Genomic DNA, 23,545 nt, shown 5'->3' on the forward strand with positions numbered 1-23,545 from the left:
AAAAAAAACATCACATTACTGTTACTTTCATGCATTTAAATACAGCCTATGTTTATATTCACAACCCTTACATTTTTTTTGTAATCTTTGAAAATCAACACGTATCCTCTTTCTCAATGCACGTCTCCCTTTAACGTTATGATTTGGACCAGTTATCGTCTGAAATTCTATTTAAATATTAATAAAACGTGGTTGAAAAATGTAAGTTGGCAAGTTTTAATTAAAAAGTATTCTGAACCTGCTTTGTAATTCATACTTCTTTACAGCTACAGGAGAGAAAAAAAGCACAAGCCAAAATTATACTAAAATTACTTTATTACAGCTGATTTCTGTTCAATATCCCTCTGCCAACACAAGAAAATGGTATACAATACAAAATATAATAATGGATCCTATTTTTGTTCAAAAAAGATTTTTTTTTTTTCCTTTTACACAATTTAAATCCACTTTTAGTACTTTACCATCTTTCACGTAGTATCTTCATAACATCTGACATTCAATAAGAATCTCCACCATCTATACATTTTAATACAGGTTATAAGTTGTAGTGGTAATGTGCCAAAGAATACTGACATCTTCAAAGAAAAGTGATCTTTTCATCATTTGTCTGTAACTCCCGCTTTTTGTTTTTTAAATTAACCCCCAAACCCACAAAAAAACAAAAAAAAACAAACTTGATCGTTATGATTCGATTCTAACCAACAGTCACTTAATGGGTGAAAACTTCCGAGATGAGAACAGACGTGCGGATGTTCGGTGTTGGCGGCTTCCGGTATGGCACAGTGTTTGACCGCAGAGAAAGAATCCTTTTTCAGTTGCCGATTCACGATCCTGCATCTCACTCGCTTTCAGTCAGTAGGATGTTAGAAACTGTTCCATGAAACGAAAAAGAAAGTACGGGTTTGACAGTAACATCAAGATTTCGCCACATTTTAGAGTGAAGTCAAATTGTCCAATGTGAAAGTAAAACTTGGCATGTATGCAAGGTTTTGCTGGCCTAACATTCAAGCACTTGGTCTTGGCTTTAGAGTTGCAGAAAAACTCCCAATTATTAGTACATTATGATTTTATTTCTAGCCAAAGGAAAAAAAAAAAAATCAAGGGAATTGAATACAACTTACTTGGATACAGTAGCAGTAGGCATAAAACAGTTTTTTTGAGGCCATATATTACGTTACATGATATTATGCATAATTTTCTGTGGTGAAATATATACAGAAATTAAAGTACAACCTGAAAGGAAAAAAAAAAATTAAAATCCCAGCACTTTTTGTGTCATCAGAAAATGAAAAAGAAAAGTTTAATAACAGCCCTGAATCAGGCTGGAATGAGGACAAAGCGCTCAAAGGTGTAGGGTTCGGAAATCTGCACAAGTGTTGCTTAACCGACTACAAAAGTGGCGTTCAAAGGAGATGACTGAATTCAAAAATGAGGAATCAAGTCCGGTGCTTTCAAAGTAACTAGATGAGACTTGGGGGGGGGGAACAAAATCAAACCACCAAAAGGTGGTTGATACTGCTACCTGAAGTTCAGAAAAGTAAACAAACTCTTTCAATAGAACACTAAAAAATATATATTAATATTTTCAACCGTGAGTCACAGGACACACCTGAATTATTTATCTGTCAAATTACCCTTAAAAAAAAAAAATCAGTTAAAAGTAGGTACTTTGTTATCAGGAAAAAAAAAGTGACAACGTCTTCACACCCCTTGAACCTTCTCATGTTTTGTCATGCTACAACCACAAACTTTAAAAGTACCTCATTAGGTTTTTATTTATTTGGTCGGATGAGAACATCACTTCAATTTTTTAGACTTGGGGCTTTGGGGGGGGGGATCTAGTGTTGAAACGGGTAAAAAACAACTAAAAACATAACAGTGGGCAATAATCCAAAACCGATAGTCAAAGCTGCAATAGTCAGAATGGACTAGTCAAAGTCCTGAGCTAAGTACGACTAAATCTGCAGAAAGACTTGATGTTAAGATATCGTCCAAGGTCAATCAGACTGAACTTCAGCTGTTTTCTAAAACATTTAACAAAGAATTGGACAGAATTTTTTTTAAATTTTACCTCACAGTTATGAGTTTTTATGTGTCATCAGTTGTAATATCATGTAATCATGTAATCAAGAAATCAACTTAGTGGTTGTAATGTGACAAAAAGTTCAAGAGGTATCGACGCTTTTGACAGACTCTGCATCTAAAAAAATCCCCCCAAAAAACCTACATCATGCCCATCTCTACTGACCTTTAGTGTTTTATAAAAAAAGTGTATTTAGGCCTCAAAATGTTATTTTCAATAAGAGTTTACGTTCAGTAGCACAGAGCCGGTCGTCTTGGTCGTAACTCGCTGTCTGCACATAAAAGGTTTGAGTTTTTGTTCAGTTGGTTTCATGGAAACTGTCATCTGTACACATCTTTAAAAAAAAAAAAAAGGCTACATCCTCACATTCTGTTCAGTCAACGTCACACAGAAACGCAAACAGAAGCAGTAACACACATCTGCAGTCTCAAAAACAAAAGAAAAGGCTGTAAAATTTTGGAAAATTCTTTCACTTATACTGTCCAACATGCAAAAGGAGGAAAAAGAAAATATCACAGCACAGTAAGTCTGACTTTTCTACATGCGTACCAATGAAACATTCATTCACCAGGAGCTTTAAGAAAAGAAGTCAAATATTAATCTTACACTCGTCGAGCTGTATAAAGTGCTTCGAAAAAGGCAGCAGTATTAAAAAGGCACTAATATATATTTATATATATATATATGCATATATATATAAAAATAAAGATTAGCACTAAAGATTGTTTTTGAAGGCTGATAAGTTTAAGGGTTACAGTGACATTCTCTGCACTCAGGCATAAACAACAAAAAAATTTTTAAAAATGCTAAAAAGTAGCTTTGAATGTTTCTACTGTATTTAGTCGTAGAAATTTATCCAAAACCATTTCGGAGGCATGGAAAACAAAAAGAAATTAGACAAAAATACAATCTACGTTAGAGATCAGAGATAAATGAAGAAATGTAAAAAATATTTAACCCGAGTTAACTGAAACAAACTGAGCTAATGAAAGCTAAAAAGGCACAGAGTTAGTAGAAGCAACCGTCTAAAGCGATTGAGATTTGTTTGGTTCTGTATTTGAGAAGATTTTTTTCTTTTGGTTGATCCTCGAGAATTAAGGCGGAGCGAAATTTCTAATTAAAAACAACAAAAAAAACCATGAAGGGCCACTACAGCAGGCTGGTAGACAACAGCAAAGCATCCCCAGTCGTTTGATTGGGTTCTCCACCGTACCACAGGAAAAAAAAAGAAAAAAAATTTGGCCAGTGCATTGCTAAACATAAACGGGAAGATTAAAAAAAATTTGAAATAAAAATTATAATAATAATAAAAAAAATCTATTTAATGCGATTGTTTGAACCTACAAAAGGCTTCAGAGTGGTGTTTTATGTGCAAAACAAGAGCAATGGCTGTGAATAGCACAAACTCACAAAAAAATATCCTCCACAGAGGAGAACAAAAAAAGAAAAACAAGTCAAACTTACTTGGTGATACTCTTGTGTAACATGCATTTCAGAATCTGTGTGTGCTCATAAAACTGCCGTTGAGGATGGGCTGAGGGAGAGGGAGGCCCCCCCCCCCCCGCCCCCTCTTTTTGACCTGAGCAACATTTATTCCACCACACATCCACATCTGTACAAGGGGAAACATTTTGGGAGGGGGGTAGTGTCACAGGCAGACAGGTTTCTATATAAAGTGACTCCAAGGCAGACCGAAAGGCAAATCTAAGAGTAGGAGAACTGCGACCCGTTGGATATTTGTGAGGTAACACTGGAGCTCCTGCTCATCCCGGGCTCGACGCGCCCTCCCATTGCCTGCAGGGCCCCGCCTTGTGGGTGGCCCCACTGCATCTGACCCGCACCTCCTCCTCCTCCTCCGCCCGGCGAGCCGTGCCCCCCCCACCCTTGCTGCATAGGCGACCCTCCTAAGCTGGATTGGTAGTGGTGGTGGCTGCCTCTGTGATTGGAGCTCAGGCTGGAACCGCGGCTGCCCCAGCGCGGCCCTTGAGAGCTCGAGGAGGGCCGCAGCTGCTGGTGCTGGCTGAAGCCGCCTGGAGCACCGGGGAAACTGTTGCTGAGCGCTTCGGGGGAGAGGTCCGCCAGCATCATGTTGTTGAAGCCCAGGCGCATGCTCTCCGAGTCGAAGGCCTCGACTTCCCGGGCCTGGCGCTCCAGCAGGTTCTGGATGCGCTCTGTGCGCTCGTTTTGCAACGATTGCATTTCCTCCTCAATCTATGGGAAAGCCAAAGACGATGGAGCATTATTCACAGGTACGAGGGTAAAAACAAATGGGAATTTAGTAGATGTACAGAGTTTCTGCACCAACACAAATTAAACACTTTTTAAGACCGTTAAGAAAATTTAAGACCTGTGTTCAAGACATAAATTTACAGAAGAAAATCGCATGTTTTGCACAGTAGTAGTATGGAGTTTTTTAGTGCAGCGTGAATGCAGCATCGTATGGGTTGGAATTAAAATGAGCCAATGGCAAAGACAAATGTCGTCCACCCAACAGGCAATAAATTTAAAGCTAGCTGGATAGCTATGGTATATTAGTAGTGAGTTAGCTGTAGCTGCAACATTTGCTTGACAGAGTCAAGACAAGTCCCACAAACAAAAAACAAAGAAACCCCACAACTACATGTACGAGATTAAACAGTCCTGCCATCCCAAAATTTAAGACATGCAATTAAAATATTTATGACCAACTCATTTTTTTAATGGATGACTTCTGAGCCCTTACTTTTTTCTGGGATTTCTCCCATTGAGTTTAATATCTGGTTGAATTTTAACTGGGCCAATCAGCAGACAGGAGGAGAAGTTGTGAGCAATGATGTTTTTCTCTGCTGTTTTAGAATTGTAGAAATGGACAAAGCCATTCAGTACACTTCCAAATATCGAATTAACATTAACAGTCATCTTGTTTGGCTCGTTTTCAGCTGCTTTGTGTTGACTTTTCTCCACTTCAAGCTGGTGCTTTTTTTTTTTTTTTTTTTGAAACATAATTTCGAGCAACAAACTTAGAATGACAAGTTGTAAAAAACAGAGGAAATATACTCTTGAATGTGAACAAATGTTGAACCTTTTGCTCCAGTAGTGCTCTTCGGAGTGACACCCTTTGTTCCAGGTCATTCTTCTCGCGGGCATGCTGCGCGTCCGTCTGCATCTTGATTTTACTCTGGTAGGCATTGAGAAGCTCCAGCTCCTGCTGCAGCTGGATCTGTAATGCTTGGCATTGAGATTCCTGAGTCACATCCAGGCGTAACTAAAGACAAGGAATGAACAACGCAATGTTACTCAATCCTGACACGTTAAGACGATAAAAATGCAATGTTGCGTTGAGGATCAACAGTCTTGCTTGTACATTTCTGGCACTGAAAGACTCACCGCCTGTGTTGAGAACATTTCACTGATGGAATGGTCGTACTGCTCTGCTAAAATGGCAAGTTTGCGATGCTGCTCCAGCTTTAGGCGTTTGAGGACAGCTTTGTGCTCGGACTTTGGTGTGGTCTCCAACAGGTGGTTCCTCAATGCTTTATACTGCCGGGTCTGGATCTTACACGTGTCTTGAAACTGCCTTTTGATCTGGAGCTCTTTGTACTTGAAAACAGAAAAACAGGGATTAGATTAATAATGTGTGTAGACCTTCGTCGCATTAGGAGACAAATATCTTTAATATAAGGTTTTTGCAGGTTTCACCAACTCAAACGTAAGAGTTTAAGACATGTTTTAAGAACAGTATCAATAAAATTTAAGACCTGCTTCATGACAGAAATGAACAGAAGAAAACTGCATATTTTATAGAGCAGGGCCAAGCCTTTTTTTTTTCACAGAACGCACGCAGCATAGTACTACTGGGCTGGCTACAGAAGTCAGCCAGTGGCAACAACGAACAATAGATGATAAATGTAAAAAAAAACTTGCTAGTTTCCTCAACCGCCTGGAGTCACAGAACATACGATGTCTTCGGGCGACTAAATCTTTGCTTGACAGAAAAGCTCCACAATGAAAAATAAAATACCCAGAATTAAACAGTGCTGCCACCACAAAAGTTGAGACCTGTGATTATGACATTTAAAGCCGACTTACATAATTTCTAATGAATTTCAGGCATTTCGTGGCCTTCATTTTAGATTTGTGAATTTAAGACTTTTCAGACTCCTTGTAACAGGCTACAACTGAGAAAGAAGAAGTGGTAACTAGAAAATGCCTGAAGAAATTTAAGTGTGCGTACTGGTTGGAAACAAATAAGGGGTTATGCTGAAAATTAGCATCAATACTATGGTTAGCTAAAATGTAGTCACTAGCAGTGTTGTATAAAGTACTGAAATCTCAGAGTCAAGTAAAAGTACAAGTACCTCTCCAAAATACGACTTTGGTAAAAGTCGAAGTCACTGACTGAAATGTTACTTGAGTAAAAGTCTTAAAGTATCTGAAACGTCTTGTACTTAAGTATGGAAATTACTGTAAAAATGGATGTACTCAAGTAATGTAATGAAAAGTACAAGTAAAAAGTAAAACAAGGCAAGTGTGAATGACATTTCTTATATTTTGGTAAACTTGTCAAATAAACTTAAAATAATGTACCCAACCAAGTGCAGGCAAAATGAAACCTGCTAATAAATTGTTCCAGTTTTAAAGAGTAGCACATGTTAATGGTTTGTGGTTTTGAACTTGCATGCCTTTCCTATATTCGTTAAATTTAGTCTAAATTGCTATCGCTATGGCTTCTGTCCCCCATTGAACTAGGGTGACCAGACGTCCTCTTTTTCCCGGACATGTCCTACTTTTCAGACCTAAAAAGATGTCCGGGGGGAATTTAAAAATTGTCCGGGATTTTGGTCAACTGCCTCAAACACATTACATAGCTTACAGTGCATTATAGGGCACGGCGCTGCGTGTCACGTAATCCCTGAGCCGCGTCAGTGCGGGCAGCACTCTTCTGTGTTCTGATTTCTGATTTCCCCAACAATGGGAGAAGCGAAACAGGTGTATCCTATTGGAGGTGATGAACAAGCCCAGGCAAGCAGGCTACGGACTTTGTTCGGTAGCCTACTTGCTAATCAGTAGGTGGGGTCAAAACACTTTGTTTCTCTCTCTCGCTTTTTTGTAACGAGTAACTAAACCACACATTGAAAATGTATCGGAGTAAAAGTACGCAATTAAGTTCGGAAATGTAGTGAAGTAAAAGTGAAAGTCATCAAAAATTTTCATACTCGAGGAAAGTATGAAGTACTCCAAAATATACTTAAGTAAAGTAGTGAAGTATTTTTACTTCGTTACTATACAACACTGGTCACTAGCATGTGGGGTATCACAAACATGTTGACCAAACATGGACTTACTAAATTCAGTATGCAAGCAATATTGTGTAAGCAAAAATTAGCTAAAAGGCAATGGTTACCTTAAATGCTGTCAGTTGCATGTGTGGGATTACTAGCATTATGCCTTAATCAACTCAGTAAATAAACATTACTGTAGCACTGACTTACTCCATTCAGTATGCTAAATGTGGCTAATATATATATATATATAAAATAGCTAAATGGCTTATTTTAGTTGTAGGCTGACATTAGCATGAGGGCTACCACAAGCATGTAGAACAACTAGTATGTAGAGACTACCAGTAGGATGCGAGTTATCAATAGCATAATGACTAACAGGAACCACAGGGGAAAAAAAATAATCAGAAACAGAAAAATTGTTTCAGTTGATGTTAAACACAAAAAAGTGAAACAAGTTTCACGACAGGTCAGAGACTAACCTTGAGGCTCTTGGGCTGCTGACGAACCTCCATGCCGTGTTTTCGTCTAAGCTCCCGCTCTCTCCTCTTGTTGTACTCCTGCTGATTGGTCAGCTCCGTCTGGTGCTGTAGCCGGATCAGCTCGACCCGTGTCTTCTGGATGTTGTTGAGCTGGCGGAACTGGAGCTCTTGCATGGACTCGTGGTGACGAAGAAGCATGGCGTGCTCCAAGTCCTTCTGGGTCTGACGCTTGTTTAATTCCTACCAACACAAGTACACAGAGGAAATCACAAAAGGTCCTTCCTAAGGTGGAAATTAAAAAGAAAAACAAACAAAAAATACTTTTGTCAGGAATTGATGAGAATTTAGTGATACAGACTCCTTATTGATTGTCATTGAATTAGGAAATAAACTCAAAGTATGCACTAGGGCTGAAACGATTCCTCGAGTGATTTGAGTACCTTGATTATTAAAATTCCTCGAGGAAAATTTATCTGCCTCGAAGCTTCGTTAAATTATGTTTTATTATTTAGAGCACCATGTTTCAGCCGGGTTATTACTTGCGTTGCACAGAGCTCACTCACTTCCGCCTGAGTTGTTGACGGAAGCTAAGTGTTAGCAGCATAAAGTCCAGTTTTCAAGTTCGGCCTGGGAGGATTTTATTGATTGATGATAACGTCTGGGTCTTTGTCGTTTTTTGGGGGACCAATAAGCATCCTTAAAATGACTGGCGCGATGCTTGGAGTACGGCAGTCTTTTCTCCTCCTGGAGCTGCTGCCTGGTTGTGGTTCAGAGCGAACGGCGGGGACGAGCGCTGCAGGTGTGTTTATACAGGTGAGCGGATAGAGTGAACACTGCGGGCGGCTGCGTGTTAGATAATTAACGTAAGTGTAGCTATACGGACGAACTGGAAAATTTATTTCATATCATTAAGGTCTCAACAAATGGGTGGCGGCACGTAGATGTTTCTGTGTGTGACGAATAAAGGTGTCAAATTCCGTCGCTAAAACACAAAAGCTATAAATGTCTGGGCAAGGTGAGAGTTCATCTATTAAACTGAGTGGAGATGAATACATAAATGAAAAGCTGGAGTATAGACATGTTTTATAAGCGTATTTGTGAGCCTGCCTCTATTATTACATTGAATATAATTTTAGATTTTTGTATAATTTTTCTTCAGTGAGCAGTTATTGTTACGAGTTACGAGTTAATTTTCTGAAACTAAAGAAAAGTTATTGTTATGGTAGCTCAACTATGAAAAAATGGACTGATGTTGATATGCGATAGTAAGACTGCTGTGATGTTAGATTGACCAGTGTTTTACTTTATCTTTTCTTTACCTAATTACTCGATTAAACGTAAGAATAATCGATAGATTACTCGATTTCTAAAATATTTGTTTACAACAGCCCTAGTATGCACCATGTTGCATTAGATTCAAACTAGATAAAAACTGGCTCAAAAAATAACAAGAATTCATTTGTCAAATGGACATTTTAACATGAAATGCAACTTTTTGCACATTTGTTTTTGTATGTGCCTTCAGAAAGGCATAAATACTTTCTGCCTTTTCAGGAAGGATTTGTCAGGTATCTCCAGCTGTGGAAAACACCTTCCCAAATCATATTTATTGTTATTTTACTCCACACTTTTCATACTTTGGATCGCTTCTGTCGGGACGCCATCTTGGATGCATTTTAAATCAAAATATGAGGCGTGTACATCTCGCGTTATTGGAACCGACAAGCGGAATCGTTAGGCAGGCAGATTAACGATTCTCCACAAGAACTGGTTTTCATTCCCAGTCAATAAATGTCACAGTGAGCAGTGTTGACCTCTCGCAGATGCTGCTGTTCAATTTTGTGGCGAGCCATCAGGATCCTTCTTTTGAACCGGCGACACTCCAGGTCCAGGTACTGCCTCTGTCTGCGCTGGAGGTTGGCCTCTTCCGCTGCTTGGAGGTTCTGGAAGTTCTCCTTCTGCTTGGACAGCCACTCCTGCTTTTCTTTCTTGGGCGTTGACTGGTTTTCATTCAGCTCCTGGAGAAAAATAAACACATTTAACCTTACTACTAAAGCTGAATTTGTAAGTGTGATTATGTTTTACATCGAAAGACAAATATGTATGAAAATAAGTGCGATGAAGTTTGAAACCTCTTTCAGCTGCTCCTTGCGAAGCTTGTACTCTCGTTTTTGGGATTCCAGGAAACTGTTCAGCTCTTTCTTCTGCTGACCCTGGATGTGATGTTGGAACTTCTTTTCATCGTTGCTAAATGTTTTTGCCTAGTGGGAAAAAAACAAACAAAAACCAAAACAAAAAACACCCACCATTATCAGTGTGATCAATGCAAAACAGCAGCCGCCATAGGACCATCGGCTGGACTACATTTTTATCCACAGAAAGCGAGAATCCAGATATTGATTTGAACTTTTGTTTTCATCAGCGACTCCGAGATAGGAGGTGAATTAACAACAAAAAAAACTCTTAATGAAGCGTAACCTCTATTCATGCGGATACATACTAAAGCCCTGGGTTCACAATGTAAAAAAAAAAGGCGCGGATCCAAACTGTACAGCTAAAAATATCACTTATCTACTGATGTGCAAATGTTGCACTGGAAAGACACAAACATTTAGTTGTAGGCGGTGGCTGGTTGTCAAGAAAATTCAAATTTAAGTGGTTTAAATTGAACCTGAGGATTGGAAGTGACAGTCAAAAGTCTGTTTGTTACATGTAAACTTTTTTATGCTGTTGCTAAGCATAAAAAAAGCAAAAATAATTGTTTATAGTTCATTTACCTGAACAGTTTTAGCTGACTTTAGCATTTTCACAGCAGACTCTTACTGACTTTGGTGTGTTTTTGTCAAACGGGAAAATATTCTATCGCTGAAATCATTTAAATCAGCGTACGTCTGACTCACTTGTTAACCTTCTGTGGTTTAGAGGATTTATGTACTTTTCCAACAAGCTCATGCTAAGATGACATTTTCTACTATTGGTAAAAGGAACTTCAAAGATTTCCTAACCAACCCTTGAAACCATTGCTTCCCTAATGCAATATCTCGGGACATTTAAGAGGAATACACTTAGAAGTTCTACATTGTTAAACACAACTGGTACATGCTTGTGTTTTGGAAACTCACATCTTTCTCCATGGATGCTTGGTGTTTCTTGACGACCTTCTCCAGCTCTTGGGCGAAGTTGTTCCTCTGGGTCTCCAGCTCCTTGTCCAGACGGAGCCGGTGCTCATCCTTCTCGGTCTTCAGCTTGTTCTCCAGAGCCAGTAGCTGCTTCTGGTGCTGCCGTCTCATTCGCTTGTAGCCCAGGATCTGCTCTCTTAGCTCTGATTCCTGCTCGTGCTCCTTCATCTGGCGTGTGAGCTGACAAACACAAGACACAGATTATTATTATTATTTTTTAAATCAACTTGATAGAAACAGGTTGTAAGGATTACAATGGCATAAATATTGTCAATAATGGGCTGTCCTAGAAAAAATAAATCTGCCATGCCACATAGACATGCTGTCACCCTTTCAGAAACTCAGCAGTGAGCTCAAAGAGATACATTTTCTTTACATTAAGAATAATTCTAAAAAAACAAACAAACAAACAAAAAAAACCCTTTGGTGGAGTTTCTTTTAATAACTGGATAAAAGGAAAAGATGTGAACTTGAACATATTCACATGCTTGTTAAGAAAACATATTCCAGGAAAATCAGAAGTCTTTCTGAATAACTATACGTTGAGCCACAAAAATTAAAAAAAATTAGATCAAGTATTTCTTATGACAAAATTGTTGCAGTTTAATAGGCAGGTGTCAATACTTAATAGAATCCACTGAACAACACACATGGTAGCAGCATAACCCAATGCTGTCAAATGATCTGTGGGAACCAAAAGTATGATGAGCAGTTTGTGTCCATACGTTTATATGGATCGGGTTTCTATGTAGAAATGCCTCTAATTCCACCTGCATCATCTTTATGAATTCAAATAGTTTCATTCCCAAACTCCCAGTAAGGAAAGGAAGCGTTTCTACCGCTGACGCTGTACGTATAGTTGCAAAGTCTTCACGGTTTCGTCTCGTCCTCTGGGTCTGAGTGGGGGCAGCTTGTGGCTCCGTTGTGCCTCTGCCATGAGGCTCTGACTCTTCTTTGCGCGCCTCTTGTTCCTGATCAGAAGGAAAAGCAACAAAACCAGAGTGAAGAAACTGCACAGCAACCAGAAAACAGAGACACAACAGCTCAGTTGTGATGAGAACACTCAGGATTCTGGGACTTGATTCTCTTACGGGTTTGAGATTAATGACCGAGCTGTTGGACATCACTGTGCCGTCGCCGTCCATGTCCGGCTCGCTCTTGTCCTCGCCTGCATCAGGTATGCTGTTGACGGAGCTGCTCTGGGAGCTGGCACTGATGGACATGCTGGGTATGGACTGGTTGCTCCCGACGCTGTTCACGGTGCCCGTCCCACTCACGCTGGGGTCCGGCTCCTACACACACATGGCACAGGAAACAATAAAAAGGCTACAACAATAGAGGATGCTGCTAAAACATAAACATGCCAGCTAGGGACAGACCTCGTCGTCGTCTTGTGCCTCATTCACGGAGCCGTTGTGAGCTTCCTGAAATAAGATCTTCTTCACCTTGCGGTACTGCAGATTGTCTAGTTCCCTCACAGCATCCTTGGTCCGATTTATTAGATCTATTAGGACCGATTCTGGCCGTTCACGCTGGATAAACGCATGCTGAAAAGAAACTAAGAGTTAATGTTGGAACTTTTATGGTTTAAACAAGGTACTGTTGCCCACTGAAATTTAAGACTTTAAGACCTTTAATCAATGGAATTTAAGACCTATATCACGACAGAAATGTACAAAGGAAAACCTCAAAGAAATAAATTGTATGTGTTGGCAACACATACATGGTGAACAACATCCAGCCAACTCGTAATAAGTTTACTCCTACCCATGTTTAGTAGCTAGTAAGGTAGCAGCTAGCAAGGGTAAAACTAGCTAGTTAGTGATAGCTGTAAATTTTTTGCACAACAGTAAAATTCTGAGGAAAAAAACTACATAGGATATATGAGATTACATAGTCCTGCCACAGCAAAATTTAAGACTCGTAATAAATGTATTTAAGACCAACTTATATTTCCTCAATGATTTTAAGACTTTAAGTCCCTAATTTTAGTTACATTAAGACTTTTTAAGGATGTGCAGGCACCTTGTTTAAAAAGAAAAGACTACAAAGTTAAGAAGAATCTGTTGTCCAAATTTTAAATTTCCTACCTTTAGGAGCTCCTCAGAGTTTGGCCTTTCCTGAGGAAGTTTCTGAAGACACGAATCGACAAATTTCCGAAAATAATCCGTCCTGAAAAACAGTATGTCAAATTTAGTCGCTAGAAGATTTTCAGAAGCATTCTGAGTCACATCGCTTTTCACTCACCATTCAGTAGACTGCAGAACGGGGCTGTCGTTCTGTGCTATATGATATAAGGCACTCATCGCATTCATGTTGAACAGTGGAGGCTTCCTCTCAGCTAGAAACCAAGAAGTCTATCAGTTTATAAAAAATCCAAAATTTTGCCAACTTTACGTGTTTAGCTCAAATATTACACATATTTTTACCTATATTTGAATAGGTAAAAATAAGTCCCAATATAATTCTTTTTATAATTTTTGATTTTTTAAGTTAATCTTAGCCTTCGAGAAGGGTTGACTTGCTGATTTTGTTCTCTAAAGGTTCCTTTGTCTGGCCGTGTACAGTCTAAACACACATAACTGTGCCGATGAAGTATTTGGAGCATGTTTGCCCTCAATTAGGAAACACAAAAGCTCACACAAAGCAGACAGAGATGAATGCTTGGTGCGTCCCACACCTCGAGAATCCTTCATTTACGAGGTAAAAAAGGAATGCAGATAAATTACATGCCTATGCATTGAAAGCCTAGGCAAGTTATGTATGAACAAAGTCACATCAGTGCCAGCAAAGGCTTGCGGAGGTTTCTGTTGTTTCAAGGAGCCAGCCTAAGTGGCTTCAAGTAATGTTGACTGGGAGAAACGTTAAAATACTGAGGGAAGGGGAGCAATCTTGATAATACGGACGTACCTAATTCAATGCAGGTTATTCCTAAAGACCAGATGTCCACCTTTCCATCATACTGACCCTCATCCATGGCTAATATGACCTCTGGGGCCATCCTGAGAAGAAAACATATGCACCAAGATAAACATAAGATGGGACGAGTAAAAACCAACACTAATACGAAAACAAACTGACACAAACAGAAAATACAAGCAAAGGCATTGGAGAAATTTACCAGGTTGGAGTCCGTACTTAAAGAGTCCAGGCCAGAGGCTAATATAGCTACATACATACACACTTTTCAGGTATTTATTTGTAAAAAGAAAATTGTTCTTAATCCTGTATAATTTTCTTTCTACTTCACAACTGAATACCACTCTGTCTTTCACATAAAACTGCAATGAAATATCATTTACATTTGAGGTTTTAATGTGACAAAATATGGGAAAGGTCACGGTGTATGAATACTTTTGCAAACCGCTATATGTTTCTGTTGAACTACAGAAATAAATGACCTTCTTGTTTGTATTCTAATTTATCCAGATGCATCTATACATGGCTGTTCACTTACCAATATGGAGTCCCGACAAAAGAATTGGCCGGACAGGCAATGGAGGCCGAGCCAAAGTCTGCTAGTTTCACCTGACCCGGTTCTGTCAACAAGATGTTTCCTGCTTTGATGTCACTGTAAAAACATACAGAAGGAAACGAGTGACGTTTCACTGGAAAGGTAGAACATGGAGCAAACAAAGGTTTGGTTGAAAAATACTCAAATACGCACCGGTGGATCATGTTGTGGGAGTGAAGGTAAGCCAATCCGTGAAGAGCACCATGGGTAATTGCAGCAATTTCGACTTCTTGCAGGGGTTTCTTGTGAACTGGAAGGTATTAATTATCATTGGTGACGCAATACGGGGAAAAAAAAAAAATAAACTTGCAAAGCGGGAACAACATTCCCACGTTGTGATTGACTTAACTCACCTTCTAACAAATCTGAAGCCGAGCCTAGACAGTACTCCATTACCAGCTGTTGAGAAATAAAGAGATTGAGTATTTGTTTCTTGCTTTTGTCTCTGAGTTTATGTTCAACATTTGCTACTTATAGGTCTATCCAACAGGATATTTTTCATTTCAGTTTGATTTTGGCTCCAAATAAGAATAATTTTAAAAAAACATAACTGTGAAAAAAAATGGTGGGGGGGGGTTTGTACTATTTTTGGCATATCACTTTCTTAAGATGTGCACCCTTAATCCTTTTAATGACAGAGCCAGCGAAACGTCCCTCAGAAAGTTAAGGTCTACACAAAACATCCAGCTACAGGGACCCATTACGTACCTTTCTTTCTAATATGAAAACAACCAAAACTACAAAAAGTACAGAATGGCAAAGTGGCAAAAAAAAGCAGCCCATTTCATGCAACTACATGAAATTTAAACACAAAGTGACCAATTATCTATTGTTAAAGTGAATGGCTGGAATTTATTTAATACATGTGGCCAAATTGGAAATAAATTCAGTGAATCTTTTAGTGACTACCATATTTTTTGGATTAAAAGCCGCTACTTTTTTCCCGCGACTTATAGCCCGGTGTGGCTTTTCTGTGGATTTTTCTTCAACCGCCACGGGGCGGTTAAAAGTCAAAATTGGAAATCAAAGAAGAAAGCATGATTTTCATTTAGAACAAGCACATGCTAGCAGCAGGCACAACGGTTTTCAAACTCATACCCCCTCATCAGGGAAACCACACGAAGAAGTTCATATGATGCAGCTTTTAAGTTGAGGGCTCTGCCTCTGCTGTGTCCTTGTGAAAAACCGAGAGCGGCGGAGATACCAGCGGTTTATAGCCCGGTGCGGCTTATATATGTATGTTTTTTGTTTTTTTTATTTGTTGGTGTGGCTTATAGTAAGGTGCGCTGTATAGTCTGGAAAATACGGCACATTAAAATGGTTGAGCTGAAATACATTGCTCTTAATAATTATTGACGGATAAGATGTATTAAAAAAACAAGCAAAATTACAAATTAAAGGTTAAAGGACAAAATAAGAAAATCTATCCTAACCATAATTAATTTTTGGATTTTGTATATTATTTAAAATTTTGCTAATTTTTTAAATACATTACTACATCTTATATATTTTCAGTGCACCATTCATTTTCCAAAGTTTGTTGATGTAAACCATGTTGCTGCTTTTCTTTGCGTTTACTTCTTAAGGAAAGGCTACATCTGGATCAATACTTCCCACTTATTTTTAACAAATTGAAAAAAATGGGGTTTTTTTATTTCATGTTCACAGCAACTACCTGTCCTTCAAGTTGATTGTTGAAGGTGTATTCATCTTAAATATTAGTTGTGTTAAAAAACAACTGCAATCACAATTTTTTGTTTCCACGATCAAGCAGGCCTCGTCACTCTCCAATTTCCCTGATTTAAAAAAAAAAAAAAAGAAGCCCTTACCCAAGCAGTGTGCTCTCGCAGGTAACATCCTTTGTACTCTATGCTGTTTGGGTGCTGTATTCGCTGCAGGAATTTCACCTCCTTGATTATATCTTGCCATTTCTGTGAAATCAGTACAGAGAGTTCATAAAAAGAAAACCAGAGGGCAAACATCAAATTAGTTTTTGCGTCAAGTTACCCCCGAAATAGCTTGGAAGCAATAATACAATATAATGCTGTCAGCTGAGAAAACTGACTAATTCCCATGTATTGTTTTGCATGCAATTTTGATCCAGTATGATTAAAATGACAGCAAAACGGTGCAAAATCTGAAGCCTAACAAACCTTTACATTTGCGTTGTGTAGCATATAAGACACCCAAACACACCATGCAGTGTTTTCCATTATTCTGACAGCAACACAATCTGCTGGTAGCATGCCTGATGTTTTTCTTTAATGGTTTGATAAAGAAATCTTAGAAGATGGCAGGTCTTATTTCCTATTTGAAAGTGTGAACTGCCATAGTCATTAAAAGAAGAAGAAGAAAAAAGAAATCCAACAGCTTCATGCCAAGACACTATACTTCACTATCTTCAATTTCCTGAGGGAGTCTTCCCAAAGGATCAATAAAGTACAAGTCTAAGTCTAAGTCTAAGTCTATACATACTGTAGCTGTTTGGAGAAACATAGATTGTGTTTATGGGCAATTCTTTTTTTTCAACCCAATGGCATTCAAGGCAAAATTGATTAAAAGTGTTTACATTACGACCCAAACCGCAAGCATTCCTGGTTTTTGATCGTATGTTTGCATCCAGAAAACGCCATTATACCTCATTAGACTGTTTTCCAATATAGGACATCTTCTTGATGGCCACCACATCATTCGACCGCACATCCCGTGCCTGGGAGATGAGAAGAACTGATTGTAAACATTGTAATTTAACAAATACTTGAAGGTTGTTTTCTTTGTGTGTTATTTGTTAGTTTTACTTTTATGCATGAACACATCCACAAATTGCAAAATGCTTTCCTTAAACCATCGGACCAGCAGTTTGTTGCTACTGAGCTATTATAAGCAGCAATATTTGTTTTATTTTGATGGTAAAAAAACAACAACAACAAAAAATTATTTTGCTTTGAGGTACTGATGTAATAATAATCATAACATGCAAGATTTGGAGAATAACCGAACAATAAATAATCAAACAAAATTAGGTTTCAACCATTTAGACTGCTTAATCAACAGCAAAAATATTGTGTTGGGAGTACTGAGAAACATTTAGAGCCAACTGAAAGCCTTCATTACAGACTCATCTGGTATTGAAAGCATAATCAACACAATCAATCATATAATCTTTAAAAGCCTCAGACTAAAACACACTTATAAACAGACACTGATCTAGAACTGTACGGAATAAAACCTTTTTTAGGTAGTTTAACGAAGATGTAATTTTTTGTAACGATTATTTAACAAAAGTTCAAAAGTCAGACTGACTTATATAAGACTATAAACATTTCTATAAGTACAGATAACTTAAGCATTAATAATCCAATTCCAATTTCTGCTTTTCTTTTACATCTAGCCAGCTGATTATGATTGTGTCCTAAGGACAATGAACGCCGATAATGTCATTTGTACAAATTTCGTTTTAATTCAGAAATTAAATATGTGCTGCAGGATTTTTTTACATTAATCTTACAGACTGTAGCAGGATTAGAAAGTAATCTCCATTTATGTATCACAGCATATTTCCCTAACCATAATTTGATTCATACTAAAATAAGCCATTAATTAATGCTATTAATTAATGAGCAATTAATAGCATGATACATTAAAATGAGCTAAATTATTTCCATTCAGATGAAAGACAATTTTGTTTACAGAGATGAAATCCGTTTTATTTATGATTTTGGTAGTATGTGGCTTTTGTTTCTTTTGAATTTATGGTTTTTAGTTGTTGTGTAATAGTCTGGATATTTAAAACATGGAGTGTTCTGTATAAAGTTTATTGGTCTTTGACAGGGCAAACTTGTGTTTACTATGCCATTATCATAATATTATTGAAAATGGTGTCAAAACAACAATATTATTGTTTATCGCAAAAATCTCTGGAACAATTTATAGTCCGGCATAATTTGTTATCAAACTGGCCTACACTAAAACTAAAAAAAAAATGCATCAGATAAAACCCTGCTTTTTAATGTGATTATATAAAAATAAATTAGGAAGTTTGCAGTTGTGACGCATTTATTGAATAAGAACGGAGGCTGATTAAGGGAAAATAAGTGGATGTGATCACCAGGTGACTTACTGGTGCTTCGCTATGCATCCAATTAAAAAAAACAAACAAACAAAAAAAAAAAACTCACAAAATACACAGCTCCAAAGCTGCCATGTCCGATTTCGTGCAGATCTGTGAAGAGCTTTTCCGGGTCCTCTCTGAAGAAGAGTTCTGCGATGTCGGGGTCCTTCAGGTTCCCCGCCCGGCTGTTGTTGGGCATGCCGGAAGACGTCGGGGTGGTGCCACCGCCGCCGCCGCCACCGCCGGGAACTATCTGGGTCTGCGACAGCGACGGGCAAGCCCCCTGCGACGGCTCATCTGCAGGACAGTGATTTCATGTGTTCAGCGCTGCAACACAACAGAAGCAAAAAAAAAACAAAAAACAAACAGAAAATTACACATTTTCTTTCAAGATTATGGCAATTCTCAATTTTAAAAATACATTTGAAGAAGAATCAGAAGAAATAAAGCAGAGCTGGGCAATGTGGACTTACAGCTTCAGGACAATACTTTGTGCTACCACTGTGATGACAATAAAAGTGACGATAAGAACTATTTATTATTACTTTTTCAGGTGACTGTATGGCACCACACTGAAGACATTTGCAACACGCTTCTTTAGGACACCAATCACATAAAGAAGTGTGATTTATCTCACTGAACAGCAACAATAACTTCATCCTCTTTTTTGTATTTATTGATATTCTCATTGAATAAACAGAATATAGTAAAACTAAAAATCCAAAGAGTCAGACAGTTTTAAATAAATTCATTAAAATGAATTTATTTGACAGAGATGAATCAAAATTCTCCATCTCTGATAGAAAAATTATCACGATAAATTACGAACGATACGATAAATGCCCATTAGTACCCCCCAACATATGTAAACATCTGGTGGCAGATTGGCTTGTTTTGTAGCTAATGTAACTTTTTGCTATATTAAACAAAAGGTTCTACGCAATTCAGCTGACAAAAAGACAGAGCAGTTGCAGACGTTGTTTTGGTTGAACGAAATGCATCAAGTCGACGGCAGTGTTTTATTATTTAGATGTTAACGCTGATTTTAATTAAAATCTTCCTTACGTTTACCATAGAGACGGCCTGTTCAAAAAGATATGCAACAAGTTATTATGAGGAAATTGCTACGAAGATTTTGTAATAAGTTAAAACCCTGTTTTAATTTTATTTTTTCGCAAAAACACTCCACTGTGGAAGTAAATATTCCTTTCCTTCGCCGTTGTTCTGAGCAGCCCTGATAATAAGGACTGTAGAAGATCACTGAGGAAAATTTACTGAGTCCGTGCAGCGGCTCAGATGATCAGTTGCAAACAGATGCAGAGCTGACGCTCGAGTCACAAGACTTCTTTCCCAGCCCGGGCAAAACAGCCCCCGGTCCAAGCAGACATCTTTTGTCTCACAACAACACTGAACAACCCCACTATTCCACACAGATGTAGCCACAGTCACGAAATAAAGCCTCATTACCATGCAGGACTGTGCCTCTTTATTGCCATTGTCCTTTATGACATCGGTGCGACTCAATGAGCTTTGTTGTCATATGTCATGACACCGTTTTCGACCACGCGCGCACACACACACACACACGAGGAAAGAAGTGCCGATAGCTGATACCGCCATGAATCAGGACGAGCCTTCCAAACCGTCGCTCACAAAAACGCTTAAGAATGCGGCAGGACAAGACAACAAAGCTGGAGGGCTGGAATTCCCAACGTATGCCCTCACTACACCGTGACTCTCTGCACTTCCTGTTCGCGTGGCTCCGGCGAGGTTGGAATGGGCCCTAGTGAGAAACTTGACAAGTTACATCTAGCAACCCTGGCACAAAGACAAGAGCAAACACGCACTGAAATATTTGACAGCAGAAGGGGAAAAACTCGAAGCGTAACAAAGAAGAAGAAAAAAAAACAACAACAAAAAATAGCTGTCATTTCATTTCATCTTCTCATAACAACATAGCTGGGGCTTTCTGAAGAGGTTTATGTTAATAAAATGATCTTTTCAAGAACATATGTAAGCAGCTCCTGTTACACCCAGTTTCCACTAAAACATGGAAATAGCTTTGTTAAGTTTTAATCTGAGGAATAACGTGAGCAGAATATATTTAGTTTGAAGCAGAATATGGTTTAGATGTTGGGAAATGTATTCTGCGCTACAGTAACTCATTTTTATTTGAATAAAGAAACTGTTATAAGAAGTCAATAAACTGACATTTATTCTTCTCAATACAAAAGAAAACACTCATTAGAGATTGCTAGCGGAACACTTAATGGTAAAATTACATTTTCTTCCATGTAAATCAAGGGACATACATTTTCCCACAGTCTCAGCTTCTAAAATTTCTTCATTTCTGGTGTCATTTGTAAAATCCTCTTTGAACTTTAAACCGAAATTAGATTAGATTAACAGTAGGTTAACAGTAAGGAAATAGAAATTCCTGTATTTGAGGAATTTGTAAAATACAAGTCTAAAATTTCACATTTCACCCTACTTGCAAATATCAGCAGCTCATAATTTGCTGTGCCAAAATATGCATCCCCTGCTAACTCAGCCAAATAGAGAGTTAGGAAGGATTTCACTTTTCTACATAATCATTCCTGTTATCTGAGCTACTGGTATTGTTTCAACCAAAAGGACAATATTTGGGGAAAATAGAGAGGGCATGCAGATATCGGCAGCCTAATAATAGGCTTTGCCGTAAAATGCATCCCCTCCAAACTTGAAGAAACAAACAGTTACGAGAGAAATAACTTTTTCTACATAATCACACTTGTTCTATGAACTGCTGGTATGAATTTGATATCAATAGGATAATATTTGAGGAAAACAGAGAGGGCATGCAGATATCGGCAGGCTAATAATAGGCTTTGCCGTAAAATGCATCCCCCTGCTAACATGGAGAAATAAAGAGTTAAGAGTGAAATAACTTTTTATACATAATCACACTTGTTCTATGAACTGCTGGTATAAGTTTTATATCAACAGAATAATATTTGGGGAAAATAGAGAGGGCCTGCATACATTGGCAAGCTAATAATTTGCTATGCCAAAAAATGCATCCCTCTGCTAACTTGAAGAAATGAAGAGTTAAGAGGGATTTCACCTTTTCCACGTAATGACACTTGTTCTCTGAGCTACCGCTATAAGTTTCATATCAACAGGACAATAGACAGGGGATACAAATATTGGCAGGCTCAGAAATTAAAAATACATCCCCTCCTACATTAATAGACCAGACAGGAATGGATGATATAAAATGTTCTACACAATGGGCTTCTGTTTTGTAATGCTTGAAGCTATTATGGCATTAAAAGAAAAATCGGGGCATTTCAAACCATCTGCGGAGAACATTTCCATCAGACACTGACTGAAAAACGGTCGGCTCATATGTCTCAATAAAGGTGTGAACCGTATTTATTTCAATTAATCTGCGAAATAAAACCCACCGTTTTAGGGCTTTCATGGTTAAGAAACGTGATGATGTTACGAATATCTTTAAAAGTTTCCTCTTCGGTCATATTTCAGTCCGTTTTCTCGTCAATATGCGAGAGTTTAGAGCGACGCGCGCTCCCACGACAGGCGTTTCTCGGCATAACACCGGCATCCTGCGCGTTTCAGTTCTCTCTCTCCCTGGTGGCAGTAACAACCCCTTCAGCATGTCAATGTTCGTCTTGGGCCTTCCAATGAGCCATCATTTGATCCAGGTGCGTCAAACCAGGGAGAGAACTAAAAATTGGGCAATACTGTACTGCTCTAAAAAGAATACAAAGAGTAGAAAAATCTAATACCAAAAAAAAGATTTATTTTTTTTTTAAATGCAGTGTTTCAATAACTAAATTCTTTGTAGGAAAATGTCAATACATTTGGGCATTAATACAAACAGCACTGTAGGTAAATGTAAAGTTTGCTTCACGTGTTCCCCAGGTGAGTCCCTCTGGGGTTCGACCAGCATCACATCTTACCTGGGCGTTTCAGCTCATGTCACTGGTGACAATAACTCCCCTTCTTTTACAAGTCAGCCTTCACATTCTTTAATTTTCCTGAAAGCAGTCACGTTCCCACCGTTGCCACTCTTGCGAGTGGCTAAGCTGAGGTAAACCTTCACATTGGAAGAAACTAACACACGACTCCAAGCTCTGACGTACGAATATGAATCGAAATGTTTCAAGAGATTCCCAATGTTGACTGTATAACGTTAGCACCAAACTTCACGTTAGCCAAGTTACGTGTCACAGGATGAAACGGCTCAAGCGGTGTTCCTAATGTGTTATCAATCTGAACTGTTGTGTAACTACTCAACAGACATTGAGTTACACGTCACGTTTGGCTTAATTAAGAGAAAATTAAATTTAAAAGGCCCAACAAGCTACTGTTTGCTAATTTAGCTTAGCCGGTTAGCTGGAACTCACCCTGTTCTGACAGGCCAGTTCCGAGAGATGAGAGTGGCGTACACTTTAGACCAGTTTGGGATTAGAAAGTACTTTTCCAGTTTCATTCCCAGCGCGGAAGCTTCGGAAGCTAAATCCTGGTGGTTCCTCACGCTGTCAGCCGGTTTAACAGAGTATACGTCAATGAAATGACTAAAGATTAAAATGCCCACCCTTGAAGTAAACTGGGGTGCCCACAGCAGTCAGCTCCCACTCCCAGGCAAGCTCCAAAGATGGCTGCCGAGCGCTCCGCCGCCGCGCCTCTCTTCGTGAAAAATACACTAGGGAAGAATGCGAGAAAAGTTCAGGCGGCGGCAGAAAAAAAAAAAAAAACCACCCATAAACGGGCCGCTGTGGAATCTGCGAAGCCGTCCGACGAGCTGGATATTTAACTTAGCTGAAATATTAAGTTATGTAAAGGTCTTCTCTTCGACATGCTACAAATTGCAGTTCCGCCCTGCCTGTTGCAGTAAACTCTCCCTGACCCA

General features: G+C 38.7%; 1 protein-coding gene across 3 annotated transcripts; it reads right to left on the reverse strand.

Moving 5' to 3' along the window:
* Window positions 1-297: 297 nt before the first annotated feature.
* Window positions 298-23,545, reverse strand: taok1a (TAO kinase 1a). Of its 3 annotated transcripts, none has more exons than XM_032545309.1 (20): window positions 23,231-23,545; window positions 18,698-18,927; window positions 17,158-17,229; window positions 16,349-16,450; window positions 14,873-14,918; window positions 14,673-14,769; window positions 14,463-14,576; window positions 13,916-14,007; window positions 13,253-13,346; window positions 13,096-13,177; window positions 12,385-12,552; window positions 12,097-12,297; window positions 11,845-11,976; window positions 10,949-11,185; window positions 9,959-10,087; window positions 9,641-9,844; window positions 7,827-8,066; window positions 5,450-5,662; window positions 5,145-5,327; window positions 298-4,294 (listed from the first exon to the last, which is right to left on the reverse strand). In XM_032545309.1, the coding sequence occupies exons 2-20, from the start codon at window positions 18,827-18,829 to the stop codon at window positions 3,788-3,790; spliced, it is 3,045 nt and encodes a 1,014-aa protein (XP_032401200.1). In that variant the 5' UTR covers window positions 18,830-18,927; window positions 23,231-23,545; the 3' UTR covers window positions 298-3,787. The 3 variants fall into 3 exon arrangements, with proteins under 3 accessions (XP_032401200.1, XP_032401199.1, XP_032401198.1); XM_032545308.1 differs by having other exon boundaries at window positions 18,698-18,957; XM_032545307.1 differs by having other exon boundaries at window positions 18,698-18,957; window positions 23,040-23,545.

Source organism: Xiphophorus hellerii, chromosome 18, assembly GCF_003331165.1.
Source record: "Xiphophorus hellerii strain 12219 chromosome 18, Xiphophorus_hellerii-4.1, whole genome shotgun sequence".
NCBI lineage: Eukaryota > Metazoa > Chordata > Actinopteri > Cyprinodontiformes > Poeciliidae > Xiphophorus > Xiphophorus hellerii.